Source organism: Ornithorhynchus anatinus, chromosome 11 (genome assembly GCF_004115215.2).
Source record: "Ornithorhynchus anatinus isolate Pmale09 chromosome 11, mOrnAna1.pri.v4, whole genome shotgun sequence".
NCBI classification, from domain to species: Eukaryota; Metazoa; Chordata; class Mammalia; order Monotremata; family Ornithorhynchidae; genus Ornithorhynchus; species Ornithorhynchus anatinus.
Window position 1 is genome coordinate 32,575,188 of NC_041738.1, and position 16,715 is coordinate 32,591,902.

The following is a 16,715-nucleotide window of genomic DNA, read 5'->3' on the forward strand; positions in this document are numbered from 1 at the left end:
TCAATAAATACAACTGATTGACTCGGAATCAGCAATTCTGATACTGAGAAGAGAATCGACTCCCAATTCCCAGCAGTGCACTCTGGTGTTGGGGCTGCTCGAGGGAGAATTACTGTTCCGTAATTTGAATCTCTTCAAAGTTACGTGAACATTTTCCCCCAGCAGAGGCAATGTTTTTCAAGGGCTACTCCTCCCCCTTACATTCCACTAGCCACATCCCATTTCTAGACTGCCTGATCATTGGACCTTGGGGAGGGCAATTCTCTATCCCAAGAATAAAGGGGTTCATGGCCAATTCAGCATATTTTTCCTAGTTTCTTCCCTCTGTGCTTTGATTGAAAATATCAGATCCAAAAATCTGTGAGTTTACACGCTATTACTACCTTTAAGGGGGCTTTGCTCAATGATGGTGTGCCATGGTTTCTAACAAGCCCAAAATATAGACTTATTTTAAGGCATCCTTTATCGGAGTGACCATTAAGATTATTTTTTTTCTAGACTAAAAGTAAACAGCTAACCTAATCAGGTTACTTGGTGGGGAAATACTAGAGATTTTTCCTTCTGCGTTATAACAACCCATCCATTCTAAAAGCCTGATCCCTCTATGCATTCCTCTAAAAAGAGTTCCAAAAATAGTAGTCAGATCCACCAGATAAATAGGATCCTCTGGGGCTAGAGCTGGGTACAAAGCCAAAACTGAAAATCAAGTGAATCCTTTTTCAGTGATGTCAGCTTCAGTTTCCTATAGTAACACCCATGTGCATTGTTTCTGTTTTGTTTTCTTTCAAGCTCCAAGGCCGATGGAGGCCCCTGTGCAAAGGACATATTTGAGCAGTTAAGTCAAGAAGAGATAAAGACGTAGCCCAATTCTGCTCTGCAGCAACATCTGCTGTCATGAAGAGAATAATGCATTGGGCTTCCAGCCCAGTCCATCTGTAGACCGGAGGGGTTCATCGTGGAAGCTGATATCTCAGCTTGTGTGAATTCTGCATTTTGTACGTAAGGACCCTCAACCAATTTTCAAATGTGTGACTTCAACTTTAATGATTATCCGGGCTTCTTTTTACTAATTATTCCACTAACAAAGCCTGGGTTTTGGTAGATTTAATGTCTTTGGTCAACCAGAGGGAATTGGTGATCTCAATCAATCAGTGGTATTTATTGAGTGCTTCCTATATGCAGAGCACTGGGCTAAGCGCTTGGGAGAGTACACTACAACAGAGTTAGCAGGCACGTTCCATACTTAAATGGACCTTACAGTCTAGAGAGGGAGACGGACATCAAAATAAACAGGTAATTTATAATATATAATTTAAAGATATTTGCATAAATACCGTGGGGTTGAGGGTGGGGTGAATATAAAGTACCCAAAGGTTATGGATTTAAGTGCAGAGAGGATGCATTGACCTAAGAAGGAGGCAGAGTGGGGACCAAAAAGGAAGTCTTCATCATCATCTTCATCAATGATTTTTACTGAGCACTTACTATGTGCAGAACTCTATATTAAGCGCTTGGGAGAGTATAACACAACAGAGGTGGCAGACATTGTTCCCTGCCCACAGTGAGCTTCCAGTCTCCCTTACCCCTGCCGGTGAGCTGAGATGAGGAGTGGGTGCTTTTTGGAACTGGGATCAGTGCCTCCTTTCTGGCTCAGCCCATCAAGCCGGAAGCAAGCAACAGACTCCTGTAAAATATTATTTTAGCCTTTCTTATACTTCAAAACCTACCGCGTGTCTACCGTTGATATGGCTTAAAAGCCAGGAACCCCTATTTATGTGACTAAAGTCCAATTTTTATAAAGTCTGGGCTTTCAGAAGACTCAGTGTTTTAGGGGGAACTAACTTGACGATTTTAGAAGCCGAAAAGTTTCTCTGATGTTCTTCGAAGCCTTATGGAAGGCATATTTCCACCAAGAGGCCTTCCCTGACTAAGCCCTCCCACTTACCCCGCTCCCTTCTGCATCACCCTGACTTGCTCCCTTTATTCACCCCCCTCCCAGCCCCATAGCACTTATGTACATATCTGTAATTTTATTTATGTACATTAATGTCTGTCTCCCCCTCTAGACTGTAAGCTCGTTGTGGGCAGGAAACATGTCTGTTATATTGTTATCTGGTACTCTCCCAAGCACTTAGTACAATGCTCTGCACACAGTAAGCACTCAATAAATGCAATTGACTGGCTGATGTTAAAAAAGATATTTTGCTCCATACACAACTCTAATATGTAATCTTTCAGATTATTCACTGGATTGAAGAAAATCTATGTTAAAGAGCCAAGGAAGTTGATTTTTATGAGAAACTCCTGTGCTGGTGTCAGGAGTTTCTGCTGCTCCCCAAGAGGAGTGAGAGAAGTAGAGTGTCCAGATAATCTGGTCACCCCAGGTGGCTGGAGGTGGGGTGGGGACAGAAAAAGGGGTGAGATCGGGGAGAAGAGTGTGGGAAAGAGGAAAATTGAGAAAGGAATGAGAAAGATAAGCAGAGGAGAGGAACAGGGTGAAAAGAATTAGAAGAAGGGAAACAAGGAAGGAGAAGGGGAGACAAATGAGGGCTGAACTCACACAGCCCTGCCTTACTTCTGCTCCTGCCCCTTCAGACCAGCAGCCCTGAGGTCATGTGGCCCAGAGGGGGCCACTACAGTTACTTCCATTTGGGTGGTCACAAGGCAGGCATTCTTGCCCTGTTACTGAGTGAACTGAACCACCTTGGCCCCTGGGAGGAAGCAGCAGAAGTGACGCAGTTTGGGGCAGACTGGATCATCCTGGCCCAGAGCTACAGCTGCCATTTAATGAGAGGCCTGGGCACCCAAGCAGCTGCTGTGCTGGACCTCCCTGGAACTGAGAATGAGGAGCTGCTTCAGGCTGCTCCTCTCTGTGAGCACTTGATTTGGCTCACAGCTTGGGAATCTTATGTATAGCCAGCGCTTAACAAACACCATTTAAAAAAATAAATAAATCAAGAACCCTGAATCTGCTGCCCAGCAGGGACAATGCACAATTTGGGCTGTTGTTTACACTTCCCATTCTTTTTTCCAATCCATAAAGTAACCATGGGAGCAACAGCACTCCCCTATACCAGGGGGAGTTTTCGGTGGCCGAATGGTTTCGTGTTTGTAAAATCCCTAGAAAACCTGGGATAGAAAATTGCTGGGGCAACGCAGTCTAGAATTGCTATTAAACAGAAATGCTTTTCCTCATTGGCAGGTTCACACTTGTGCTTCAGGAAGAAATATAAATGTTCATTTCTGTCATTTTTAAAGTGTTTAATGACCACCGAGCAATTATTATAATTAGTAATACATACACTGGGCGGCGCAACTAATTAAATAAAATGCCGCACATTTTTTTTCCAAGAGATATTGCAGACCAATAATAGATGTTGTACTGCCATCTGGTGACTCCACCGCTAGAAAAACTTGAAGACACATCAGAAACCAATACTGCCTGTAGGAGCCACGAAATGAAAGACACATAAAAAGAGGGCAATTTATCCAAGATGAAGCTCTTCTCAAAGTTTGGTTTCTCTTGGTTTTTATAGCTAGAGCTAAATCTTCATTGAATGGTAGATCAAACGTAAAGGAACAGGCAGGAGGAAAGGAAGATTATGGGAGTTGCCGTTAGAGTGCGGCGTTCAGAAAGGAGAGGGCACAGCAGAAGTCAGGGAAAGGGTTGAGGAAGAAGGAAAGAGGACCAGCTGAAATTCATTCATTCAATCGTATTTACTGAGCTCTTAATATGTGCAGAGAACTGTATTAAGCCCTTGGAAAGTACAATTCAGCAAGAAATAAAGACAATCCCTGCCCACAGTGGGCTCACAGTCTAGAAGAAGAAAGAAGACTAATTGAAATACAAATCTACTTTGTCTTTAGGCCAGGCAGTTGATTTTTAAACATTGCATCTAACTGTAGCTGTGTCTTTTTGAGCATCTGAAATGTCATCTTTCAATTCGGTGTTTCCTGTTAATAACAATAACTTCTTTTGTGAAGTGCTTACTGTGTACCAAGTAGACATATGGGCCTGGGAATCTGAAGACCCTGGGTTCTAATCCCAGATCAGCCACATGCCTGCTTTGTGACCTTGGGCAAATCACTTCATTTCTCTGTGCCTCCATTACTTCATCTGTAAAATGGAGATTGAGACTGTGAACCCCATGTGGGACAGGGACTGTGTCTAACCGATTTGCTTGTATTCCCTGCCATTGCTTCGTTCAGTGCCTGGTACATAATATGCACCTAAAAATACCATAATTATGATTATTGCTGAACAGAGGCTTGAAACTCTAGACTGTAGGCTTGTTATAGGAGGGTTCATGACTACCAACTCTGTTCTACTCTATTCTCCAAAGTGCTTGGTATACTCCTCTGCACACAGCAAGCAGCCAATAAATATGATTGTTTGATTGATTACAGGGTAACAGGGGCTTGTGTTACCTGGGGAATAGGGGTTTATGAAGTGACAGGAGCGATGATGCTAAGATCTCATAAATCTTCCTTAACTCACCCTTGCCAGTGCAGTTAGTACAGTGCTCGGCATGCAGTAAGCGCTCAATAAATATCGTCGACTCACTGATTCATTGAATGGACTACAGAGGATTCCAAACACCAGTATCTCAGGTTTTTCATGGGGCTAGGAGAAAGGGGGTCTTGAGCAGTGTGTTAGGATGAATCCCTAAGGGGGTTCAGAGATAGAGGAATAGAATAATGTATTTATAAAATTTTTTAGGATCCGTGATGAAAAGACTCCATGGAAGTTGAAAATATCATTAGTGTGTTTCCACTAGCATCAATCTATTTGGGTCAAGCACAGTTTCTATTTGGGGGCTGGTATCTTTCCAAACTCCTTTTTACGGAGTGGAGGGCATGCATGGGATTTAAAGAAGCGGAAAGGCCAGTGACTACAAATCAGTCAATTAATAAAAAAAACCCCAAACAAATTTGCTTTGTTCTCCTCTGCAGTAGTTGTCAATTCATATTTATATCTCAGAGGAGGAACAACAGACCTTTCGTCAGGGAAATAGTGAAGCTAAATATCTGAACAGCTATCTTTGGCAACAAGTAAATACCAAGAAAAATGAAATCTGAGTCTGTGCCCTAACTCTTCAGCATTCTGGACTGTTGCCCTGTGTGTGTTTTGTTTGATAATTCTGTCCAGTAATTTTAAATCTAGTATGCTCGCGTCCTCCCTGAGGTCTGGAACTCCTTCCCCCTTCATATCCAACACCATGCTTCCCACATTCCTTTCCCACTTTCAAAACCCACCTAAAATCACATCTCTTCTGAGAGGTCTTCCCAGAATAACCCCTTTATTTCTCCTACCTGTTCTCCCTTCTGTGTCAGCTGTACACTGGGCTGTGTATACCTTAAACAATTTGATACCCCAGCTCCACAATACTTATGTAAATATTCTTATATTCTACTATTTCCCCTACCTCTAATTTATTTTAATGTCTGACTCTCCCTGTAGATTGTAAGTTCCTTGGGGGCAGGGACCACGTTTACCAACACTGACGTATTATACTTCCCCAAGCCTAAAGTGCTCTGTACACTATAAGGACTCAATAAATGCCATTCATTGATTGATAGCTGAGAAGCAGCAAGGGTTGATGGAAAGTGCATGGGATGGGAGTCTGGAGTACCACGTTTTTATCCTGGATACGCTGCTTGCTTGCTTATGATTTTGGGCTCTTCCCTTAACTTCTATCTGCCTCTATTTCCTCATCTGTAAAATGGGGGTAAGATACCTGCTCTCCTCCCACTTAGACTGTGAACCTCATGTGAGACAAAGACTGTGTCCCATCTGATTATCTTGTATCTATCCCAGTGCTTGGGAAAAGCCATTTGGTCCATATCTCTCCAGGTGATTGCCCACCCAACTCCTCATCAAAAGTAAGCTCCTTGACATCAGCTTTAAGGCGCTCAAACAGCTTGCTCCCCCCTACCTGACCTCGCTGATCTCATACTGCAATCCAATCCACACGTACAGCTCCTCTAATGCAAACCTGCTCTCTGGGTCTCGATCTTGTCTATCCTGCCCCTGACCAATTGCCTATATCCTCCTTTGAGCCTAGAACACCCCCCTCCTTCATATCTCCCCATATCACCACTCTCCCCACCTTCAAAACACTCCTAAAATCACACGTCCTCCAAAAGGCGTTCCCTGACTAAAGCCTCATTTCTCCTATGAATCAATGGTATTTATTGAGCACTATATGCAGAGCACTGTACTAAGCACTTGGGAGAGTACAGTACAACTGAGTTAGGAGACACGTTTCCTGCCCACAGTGACCTTACAGTCTAGAGGTGGTCCTCTATCCGTCCTCCCTTCGGCTTTGACCGTGTACTCAACTGTGTACCCCTTGAACACTTTGATACTCTCTCCAGTCCCACGGCACTTAAGTAGCCATCCTTTTACTCTACTATTGCCCCTCTTCCTAATTTATTTTAATGTTTGTTTCCCCCTATAGACCCTAAGTTCCTTGTGGACAGGGATCGCCTCTACCAACTCTATTATACTGTGCCTTTCCAAGCTCTTAGTACAGTGCTCTGCACGTAGTAAGGGCTCGATAAATACTGTTGATTGATTGATCCTCTGAAGCTAAAAGCCAAGTTAAATGTCAGCTTGGCAAGAAGGCAGAATAGCTGCCTGAAGAGGCCCTTGCACGTCCAGCCTGGGAGCCGGGATCTGCTGCAGCTTGGGTGTCATCTGCTGCTTAAAATATTGCTCATTCCTTTTAAGAAAAAGGGACAAGGTATCTCTCTCTCATCTATCTACCTACCTTCCTTAACTTTTATCTATCTACCTATCTATATCTATTTACCTACCTATATACCTTTCCTACTATCTATCTATCTATCTATCTATCTATCTATCTATCTATCTGCCTACCTACCAAGAAGTTCTATGGCATAGTGGATGGAGCACAGGCCTGGGAGCCAGAAGGTCATGCGTTATAATCCAGGCTCCACCACTTTGCTGTGTGACCTCAGGCAAGCCACTTCACTTCTCTGGGCCTCAGTTACCTCATCTGGAAAATGGGGTTGAAGTCTGTGAGCACCATGTGGGACCTAATTACCTTGTATCTATCCCAGCGCTTAGAACAGTGCTTGGCACATAGTAAGCGCTTAACAAATACCATAATTATTTGGTATTGTCACACAGCAGACAAGCAAGAGAGCCGGGATTAGAACCCACGTCTTCTGACTCCCAAGCCCAGGTGCTTTCCGCCAAGCCATGCTGCTTCTCCAGACTGGAATCCTAGGTGTGGGCAGGGATTGTCTCTATTGCTGAATTGTTCTTTCAAAGCGCTTAGTGCAGTGCTCTGCACACAGTAAGTGCTCAATAAATATGATTAAATGGATGGATGGATGGATGGATGGATAGAGAAGCAGCGTGGCTTAGTGGCAAGAGCCCGGGCTTGGGAGTCAGGGGTCATGGGTTCTAATCCCACCTCTGCCGCTTATCAGCTGTGTGACTTTGGGCAAGTCACTTCACTTCTCTGTGCCTTAGTTCCCTGGCCTGGAAAATGGAGATGAAGACTGTAAGCCCCATATGGGACAACCTGATAACCTTGTTTCCACCCCAGCGCTTAGAACAGTGCTCAGCACATAGTAGGGGCTTAACAAACACCATCAATATAAGTATTATTATGACTGGACGGATGAATTAATGTATGAATGAATAGATGGATGGATGAATGAGTGAATAGATGAATGAATGAGTGAGTGAATGAATGAGTGAATGAATGGACGAATGAGTGAATGAATGAACGAATGAGCAAGTGCGTAAATGAATGAGTGAGCAAGTGAATGAATGAGTGAGTAATGAACAAATGAGCGAGTGAGAAAATTAATGAGTGAGTTAATGAATGAATGAGTGAGAAATGAATGAGTGTGTGAATGAATGAATGAGAAATGAGTGAGTGAGTGAATGGATGAATGAGTGAGTGAATGAATGAGTAATGAATGAACGAGTGAGTGAATGAATGAGTGAATGAATGAACGAGTGAATGAGTGAAAGAATGAATGAATGAACGAGTGAGTGAGTGAAAGAATGAATGCATGAACGAGTGAGTGAATGAAGGAATGAACGAGTGAGTGAAAATGAATGAGTGAATAAATGAACGAATGAGTGAGCGAATGAATGAGTGAGCGAGTGAATGAGTGAGCGAGTGAATGGATGAATGAATGAGTGAGTGAATGAATGAACGAACGGGAGAACGAACGAATGAGTGAAAGAATGCACGAACGGGCGAACGAAGGAATGAGTGAAGGAATGCGAGAACGAATGAACGAATGAGTGAGTGAGTGAATGAATGAGTGAGAGAGTGAGTGACAGCCGGGGGGGGGGGGGGTGAGGGGGCGTGTCCAGGCAGGTGCCGGGCCCCGCCCGTTTGGCGTTGGGGGCGTTTTCGCCCAACGGTCTCCGCCTTTTTTCCCGGCAGCCTCTGCGGCAGCAGCGTTGGCCGCAGTCACCTCAGCCTTAGCAGCAGCCCTAGAAAAAGCCGCCGCCTTAGGCCTGTCAGTCAGTCAGTCAGTCAGTCAGCCTCCTGTCAGTCAGTCTCCTGTCAGTCAGTCTCCTGTCAGTCATCCACCCACCCACCCACCCACCCCCGTGAGGAGCCATGGCCGCCCTGAGCAGCGACCCCCAGTTCCAGCAGCTGGCCCAGTGGCACAAAACCCACGCCGCCGCCCTCAACCTGCGGAAGCTCTTCGAGGCGGACAAGGATCGCTTCGGCCACTTCAGGTTCTCTGGGGCGCCCGCATCCCCCGGCCCCTGCCCACCCCGGAAACCCCCATGGAAGAAGGCCCCAGAGGGCCCGGCGGCGGCTGGTTCGCGGCGGCGGGGGCGGTCTGGGCCCGGTCCCCCCCCCCCGCAACAAGCAGATGTCGGGGGGCCCCGCGGGGCCCGGGGAGTCGATCTGCTTGGGGGGCGGGGGGGGGGGGACGGGGGTCCACCCGGATCCGTTTCTCTGGCCATTTGGGGGTTTCGGCAGGAGGACGGAAGAAGGAACGAAACCCAAAGTGGATCCCCCTCTCCTCCCCCGCTCCCCGCCGGGGGCCCCCCATATTTAGGGGGGGGGAGGGTCGCCCTTCGGGGGGTGCTCCGCTATTTATTGGGGGGAAGGGGGAGGAGGCGTCCGGAGGGAAACGCCTTGCTCTGCACGTTTGCCCTTGATTCCTCCTTGCAGGCTACTACGTGCGGGGAAGCACACACACGCGCTCTCTGTCTCCCTCTCCCTCTCTCCATATATATATATATGTGTGTGTGTGTGTGTATATATGTGTGTATATATATGTGTGTGTGTATATATATGTGTGTGTGTATATATATGTGTGTGTGTGTGTGCGCATATATATGTGTATATATATGTGTGTGTGTGTGTCTATACACGTATATAAATAATGGTATGTGTTAAGCACTTACTATGTGCCAAGCACTGTAGTATACACACACACATATATATATATGTATGCACCCATATATACATATTCATTCAATCGTATTTATTGAGCACTTACAGTGTGCAGAGCACTGGACTAAACGCTTGGAATGTACAGTTCGGGAACAGAGACAATCCCTGCCCAACCATGGGCTCACAGTCTGAACGGGGGAGACAGAAAAGAAAGCATATATACACACACATAAATACACACACACACACACACACACACACACACTATATATATATATATAGCTATTGTTTTTGTCTGTCTCCTCCAATTAGACTGTAAGCCCGTTAATGGGCAAGGATTGTCTCTATCTGTTGCCAAATTGTACGTTCCAAGCACTTAGTACAGTGCTCTGCACATAGTAAATGCTCAATAAATACTATTGAAAGAATGAATATATATGTATATATAGTGTGTGTAGATATCTACACAGAAGAGAAGGTTAGTACTCCCCTTAAGAAGGGTGAAAGAGGTCCTAGTGGCCTTTAAAACACATATATGGTTAAGGCACCGAACCAAGTTTTTTTAATCTAGAATTTTATTTATATTGGTGCCTGTTTACTTGTATTGATGATAGTATTTGTTAAGCCCTTACTATGTGTCAAGGACTGTTCTAAGCGCTAGGGTAGATACAAGGTAATCAGGTTGTCTCACGTGGGGCTCGCAGTCTTCATCCCCATTTGACAGATGAGGTAACTGAGGCACAGAGAAGTGAAGTGGCTTGCCCAAAGTCACACAGCTGATAAGTAGCAGAGTCGGGATTAGAACCCACGACCCCTGACTCCCAAGCCTGGGCTCTTTCCACAAAGCCACACTGCTTCTCTATTAAGGTCTGTTTCCCTGCCCTCCCATAGACTGTGAGCTTATTGTAGGCAGGGATTGTCTCTCTCTATTGCAGTATTAAACTTTTCAAGTGCTTAGGACAGTGCTCCGCACACAGTCAGCACTCAATAAATATGGCAATGAATATATATCTTCCCCTCCCCACTTCACAGTGATTTGGAGCAACAAGAGCAGCATCTGAATCCCTCCATTTCCCTTCCCTTCCTCAGCGATGTGCTTACTCATGATGAACATTAAACGAGGTTGTTGGTTTTTTTCCCCCCTTCTCGTCATTTTCAACACTCAGGATGTGCCCTCCCCTCTGCCTATTTCAGGCTGGTTAGGTGACGACATCTTCTCCCTGCATGCCTTTATTATTATTAATAATAATCCTCATCATATTTATTGAGGAGTTATATGCAAAGCACTGTGCTAAGCGCTTGGGAGAGTACGGTATAGCATCAAGCACATTCCCTGCCCACAATGAGTTTACAGTCTAAAGGGGAGCCTATACCACCCTTCCCCCTTCAAATCTCTGCTACCTGTCCCCCTGCCAGCTCCATTGAGGAAATACGTTCGAGCCCAGTTGGCTATTTTGAGAGCCAGAAGTGGCGGGGAGAAAGAAGGAGCAAAAAACCCCCAAGCTAATCACGGTGATAGATGGTTTAAACAGTCCAGTTACCCGTTTGCGTGCCCAGTCTGGAGTTTGGACTGGTGGAGGAGAGGGACTCCAGGGGAGCTTTCACCTCCCTCCCAATTCACCTCAATCTGGAGGGAAGCAGTGGAGAGAGCTCAGGCCAGGGGTCAGAGGACCTGAGTTCTAATTCTGGCTCTGTCGCTTGTTTGCTGTGTGAACTTGGGCAAGTCGCTTTATTTCCTCTGTGCCTCCGTTACTTCATCTGTAAAATGGGGAATAAGACTGTGAGCTCCATTTAGACATGGACTGTGTCCCACCTGATTAGCTTGGATCAACCCCAGCCCTTAATACAGTCCCTGGCACAGAGGCTTAACAAATACCATTTTAAAAAAAACACAAAAAACCTGTCAGCCAAACTGCATTAGGTACCTGCAGAATGCTGTATTAGGAGCTGAGGAAGTTGATACTCTGAAAGGTGAGCAGAAGTAACACCAATACAAAATAAAATACATGTGGTGGTAGCATAAAAATACTTTACAGAGCTCAATCGATGGTATTTATTGAGCATTTACTGTGTGCAGAGCATTGTACTAAGTGTTTGGAAGAGAACAAAGTAGGTAGACTGGTTCCAGCTCACAGCGAGCTGACAGTCTAGATGGAGAAACAGACATTAATAGAATTAATTTGTACTATATAATTTATAGACCTGTACCTAAGTGCGGTGGGGCTAAGGGTAGGGCGAATGCCAAATGCCCAAAGGTCACAGATCCAAGAGCATAACTGTCACAGAAGGGAGCGGGAGCCGAGGGAAAGAGGGCTTAATGAGGGGAGGCCTCTTGGAGGAGATGTGACCTTAATAGGGCTTGGAAGGTGGGGAGAGGGGTAGTCTGGTGTATATTCATAATATTGAGATATTAATAAATGCTAAGGAATTCTTGAAGTTATTAGTGACCAGAGTTGAGAGGAGGTAGTTGGAGCAGGCTTCATGGAGGAGCTGGATTTTCAGAAGAGTGAAGAGTAAGGAATATAAAGATCGGTAGTATGGATCTGGGAGTGATCAATGTGCTAGAACCTAAACAAGTCTGCTTAATTTGGAGCAGAGAGCCTGAACAGCAGGGGAAGCAGTGTGGCCTAGGGGATAGAGCACAGGCCTGGGAGTCAGAAGGACCTGGGTTCTAATTGCGGTACCACCACTTAGCTGGGTGACCTTGGGCATGTCACTTCTCTGTATCTTTGTTACCTCATCTGTAAAAAGGGGATTAAAACTGTTAGCCCCATGTGGGGTATGGACTGTGTCCAACCTGATTAGCTTCTATCTACCCCAGCGCTTAGTACAGTGCCTGGCACAAAGTAAGTGTTTAACAAATACCTGGGGGGGACGGAAGGCAGTAAAATAAGCAACATCCACCACCGTCCCATCCCCACAGCACGTATATATCTGTAATTTATATGTGTTAATGTCTGTCTCCCCCTCTAGACTATGAGCCCATTGTGGTCAGGGAATGCATCTGTTGTTGTCTTGAACTCTCCCGAGTGCTTAGTACAGTGCTTTGCACACAGTAAGTGCTCAATAAATATAATTGAAGGGATGAAAGCAGCAGCCACCAGCCAGCAAAGAGTTTTAAATCCCATGAATAAAATGTTCCACTGAAGATTTCAGAGAAGGAGTGAATGTAAACTCTCCCTATTGGTTGGTAAGCTCCATGAGGACAGCGATTGTGTCTCCTTGCTCTTTTGTACTCTCCCAAGCATTTACAACAGTGTTCTGCACACAATAAGTGTTTAGTAAAAACCACTGATTGATAGGATCAGAAGGACCCCTGGGTGAAACAGGAAGCTGATGCAAGGACTGGTTTGAAGTCTGAATTTTGTAAGAACAAACAGCCCTACTTCATATCAGCAGCTTTATTAGACTCTTACTCCAACAGGAAGCACCAATTTCCCATGAGTAGAACTAGAGGTTTGTATCTGAATTAAGCTGGTCCTTTGGTCACTTCGGTGGAATAGAAGCCTTCATGAAATATTTGTCATTGCACTACCCTGCCCCTTGGATTTACTCCTTCTTTCCCTTCCATTTACCCCTCTGCCTGCCTCCATTCTTTCTCTTCAGTCAGTCATTCGTATTTATTGAGTGCTTACTGTGTACAGAGCACTATACTAAGCACTTGGGAGAGTACAATAGGATAATATAACAGACACATTCCCTGCCCCCAAGGAGCTTGCAGTCTTCTCCCTCACCAGCCTTTACCCTGCACTCACTTTGGCTCCATTGCTTACATGCTTAGTACAGTGCTTTGCGAAAGTAAGCTCTCAGTAAATACAATTGAATTGAATGCTTTTCTTTCTTTTGCTGGGCTGGGTCCCCCCCAGATAACTCCATCAGGGCAAAAGTTTTGCAATACCCAAGGTTACTGCTTCCTCATGTAAAAGAGAGACTGTTTTTAAATGGCATTTTTTAAGTGCTTACTATGTGTGGTTTTTTCTTTTTTATGGAATTTAAGCGCTTACTCTGACCCAGGTACTGTACTAAGCCCTGGGGTAGATCCAAGCTAATCAGGTTGTACACAGTCCATATCCCACATGGGGCTTCCGGTCTTAATCGCCATTTTATGAGGCAACTGAGGCATAGAGAAGCTAAGTAACTTGCCCAAGGTCACATAGACGAGTGGTGGAGCTGGGTGGCTGTGGCCACCAGGAAGAATTAGACTAGCTCAGTTTGCTCAATATTACAGCCTCTTCCCATTGAGTGTTTATATGAATTTGAGTGATTATGATATTAATTGATGGTCACTTGATATTTTGTTGAAAGCTCTTTGGGGAGAGTTTTTAACTTAAAGGGCACCCTTTTGCCAGGAGAAGTGAGTGGTTTTGCTTCCAAAAAAAGAAACTACCTGGGATTCTTTAGGGCAAGAGCTCCCATAAAAAGCTTGTCATCATGAGTGGGCAAAACTGTTCTTAATTCTTGGAAGATTATTTAGTCTATAGGGTGTCCTTTGTTTTATCTGTCAGGGAGGAAGAATGAAAGTAATGATTCAATGTATGGCTCTATTATGATAATAGTTTTGTTTCATTTGCACAAAGGTAAATATTGGTGGAGCATAGATACAGCATGATATGGAATGCAGTGCTCTCAGAGACATTTAATTCAGTGATAAAATTAATCTGATATGAATCTCAGCTACAATGCAAATATTTAGCACAGTTCTTCCCCGCTGCTTAGGGCAAGAAGTGGCAGTCTAAAGCCCATGTAGAGTCACCTACTTGGTAGGTACCTTAGTGGTGGGAGAAAGAGGGACATGTGTACCTGTCCACAAATACTGCAGAGGAGCTGGGGTTAGCACACAGTGCCACTTGGTTGACTGGGATTGGTGTGGAAGGCATGTGTCCCTTGCCATTCTGCCATCAGTACAGCCCCCCGTCACTCCACGGGTCCAATCAATCAGTGGTATTTATGGAGCACTTATTATGTGCAGAGCACTGTCCTGAGCGCTTGGGAGAGTACAATACAACAGAATTAGCAGAGACATTCCCTGCCTATAATGAGCTTACAGCAAAGTCTAGGCACTGGGGAGAAACTGAGCATGAAGAGACTAAGGGAGAGGGCACAGGGAGGTTGCTGTCCCTTTTGCACTTCCCTACAATGCCTGGAGGTGGGCAGGGATCATGCCTACCAACTCTATCATAGTGTACTCTCCTAAGTGCTTAGTGCAGTGCTCTGCACACTGTAAGTGTTCAATAAATCTCACTGATTGAGTGATGGAGACACCCTGCTTGGACCTCCAGGGGGAAAGGCCTCATTGGTTGGTATTGGCAGTGCCAACCTACTGAGTAGGGAATAACGACTTCTTACTGTTGCAAGCCAAATGGGTTAGACTTGGTCTCAACATTTTGAATATTTAACAGTGATCCTCTTTCTAGAGCATTTTTTGTCAAGGCTTTCATGATGGCTTTAAAATCATTCAGTCAGAGTACTTGGGCATTGACTTTATGCAAAACACTGTTCTAAATACTTGGGAAAGTACAATAGAATTAGTAGACATGATCCCTGTCCTCAAAGAGCTTACAATCAAGTCAGGTGGAGAAACACCTAAATCATTTTCTTATGGTATTTAAGGGTTTATTGTGTGTCAAACACTGTTCTAAGCGTTGGGGGAGATACAAGTTAGTTGGTTTGGACGCAATCCCCGTCCTGCATGGTGCTCAAAGTCTAAGTGGGAGGGAGAACAGGAGAACAGGCACAGAGGAGTTAAATGACTTTCCCAAGGTCACACAGTAAGCCTTTGGCAAAGCTGGGATTAGAAACCAGGTCCTCTGACTTCCAGGCCCGTGCTCTTTCCACTATTCTATGTTGCTTCATAAATAAATTTTATATAGGAGGAAGTAGTAGATATATTCGTGAGTACACTATGGGTGGGGTGGTGAGTACACAAGGGCTTGTGAGCTCAGAAGTGCTGAGTTGGCATTTGGGGAGATAAAAGTGGGGAGATTAGAAATTAATCAGGAAAGGCCTACTGGATGTGATTTCAGAAGGACCTTGAAAATGGAGAGAGCTGTGGTCTCTCTTATGTGAGGAGGGAGGGACCTTCATTCCAGCAGTAGGGAGGGTATGAGCGAGAAGTCAGCAACAGAAGGGACTAGAATAAGGCACAAAAGCAGGTTAGCTTGAGAAAAGCCCTGGTGTCGGCCCCTTATTTTGGTACATCTTATTCTTCAATGGACATAATTCTTTTTAATAATAATAATGTTGGTATTTGTTAAGCGCTTACTATGTGCCGAGCACTGTTCTAAGCGCTGGGTAGACATAGGGGAAGCAGGTTGTCCCACGTGGGGCTCACAGTCTTAATCCCCATTTTACAGATGAGGGAACTGAGGCCCAGAGAAGTTAAGTGACTTGCCCACAGTCACACAGCCGACAAGTGGCAGAGCTGGGATTCGAACTCATGAGTCCTGCTTCCAGGGCCCGTGCTCTTTCCACTGAGAAAGGAATATGTGATCTCTGTTGTAACATGGAAGCAGTTTCCTTTTTTTGTGGTTTTTGCTCCCATTTTGGAAGTCTTTGACTCAGCACATTTGTGGTTGGTTGACACAAAATGTGATCTTATAAGTCAAATATCCTGGCCAATTAAACTTCTTTAAAACCTTAGTTCTTCCTAATCCAGTTCTTCTGGATTCTCTACCCAGCTCTGCTGTTGATTTAAAGATTGTGGGCATCTATTGTTCACATTCTAATATACAAAAAAGGGGTGTGCAAATAGGTGAAACCTTCTAGGAGAGCTGCTATCGTAGTTGTTCTGGTATTGTTTTAGTAAAAAATTGGCTTGGAGAGGCAAGGCGTAACTCCTCTGTATCAAACCAACTGACACTCCTTACTGGTGTTGTTTGTACTCTAGCTGATGATTCTGCTGTATTGGCCTCTTTGTCCTTTAGATTCTTTTGCCCTTCAAGACTAGAATGCCCTTTTCTGGGTCCCAATCTGGATAAATGTCATGCTGCCTACACCGTGTGCTGGATCTAAGCATGAATGAAGTGCACTTCATCTGTCAAGTATGAATAGTATTTATAACAAAACCCAGGAGGAATTGAGGACGATTCTGTTCCAGTTATGCCAGACTTTTAGGAGTTGTAGTTTGTATAAAACAAACTAACTATTTTAACTATAACTATAAAACAAACTAACTATTTAAATAAAATAAAACAAACAAACAAAATAAGCCACTGCCCTCCTAGGATTCTCTGTCTTCCCAGGACTGCATGTTTGTAGGATTCTCTGCAGTTGTCTCTACGCTCTTACAAGTCCCCTGGGAACAGA

At 44.7% G+C, this 16,715-nt stretch overlaps 1 protein-coding gene and 1 pseudogene across 1 annotated transcript in view; both read left to right on the forward strand.

Moving 5' to 3' along the window:
* Positions 1-8,435: 8,435 nt before the first annotated feature.
* GPI (glucose-6-phosphate isomerase) overlaps positions 8,436-16,715 on the forward strand; it is a 33,928-nt gene continuing 25,648 nt past the window's right edge. Inside the window, exon 1 of the mRNA XM_029075404.1 lies at positions 8,436-8,740. Coding sequence (XP_028931237.1) covers positions 8,619-8,740 — 122 coding nt within the window. The 5' untranslated portion in view covers positions 8,436-8,618. The remainder of the gene's footprint in view (positions 8,741-16,715) is intronic.
* Positions 9,863-9,974, forward strand: LOC114815374 (annotated as a pseudogene).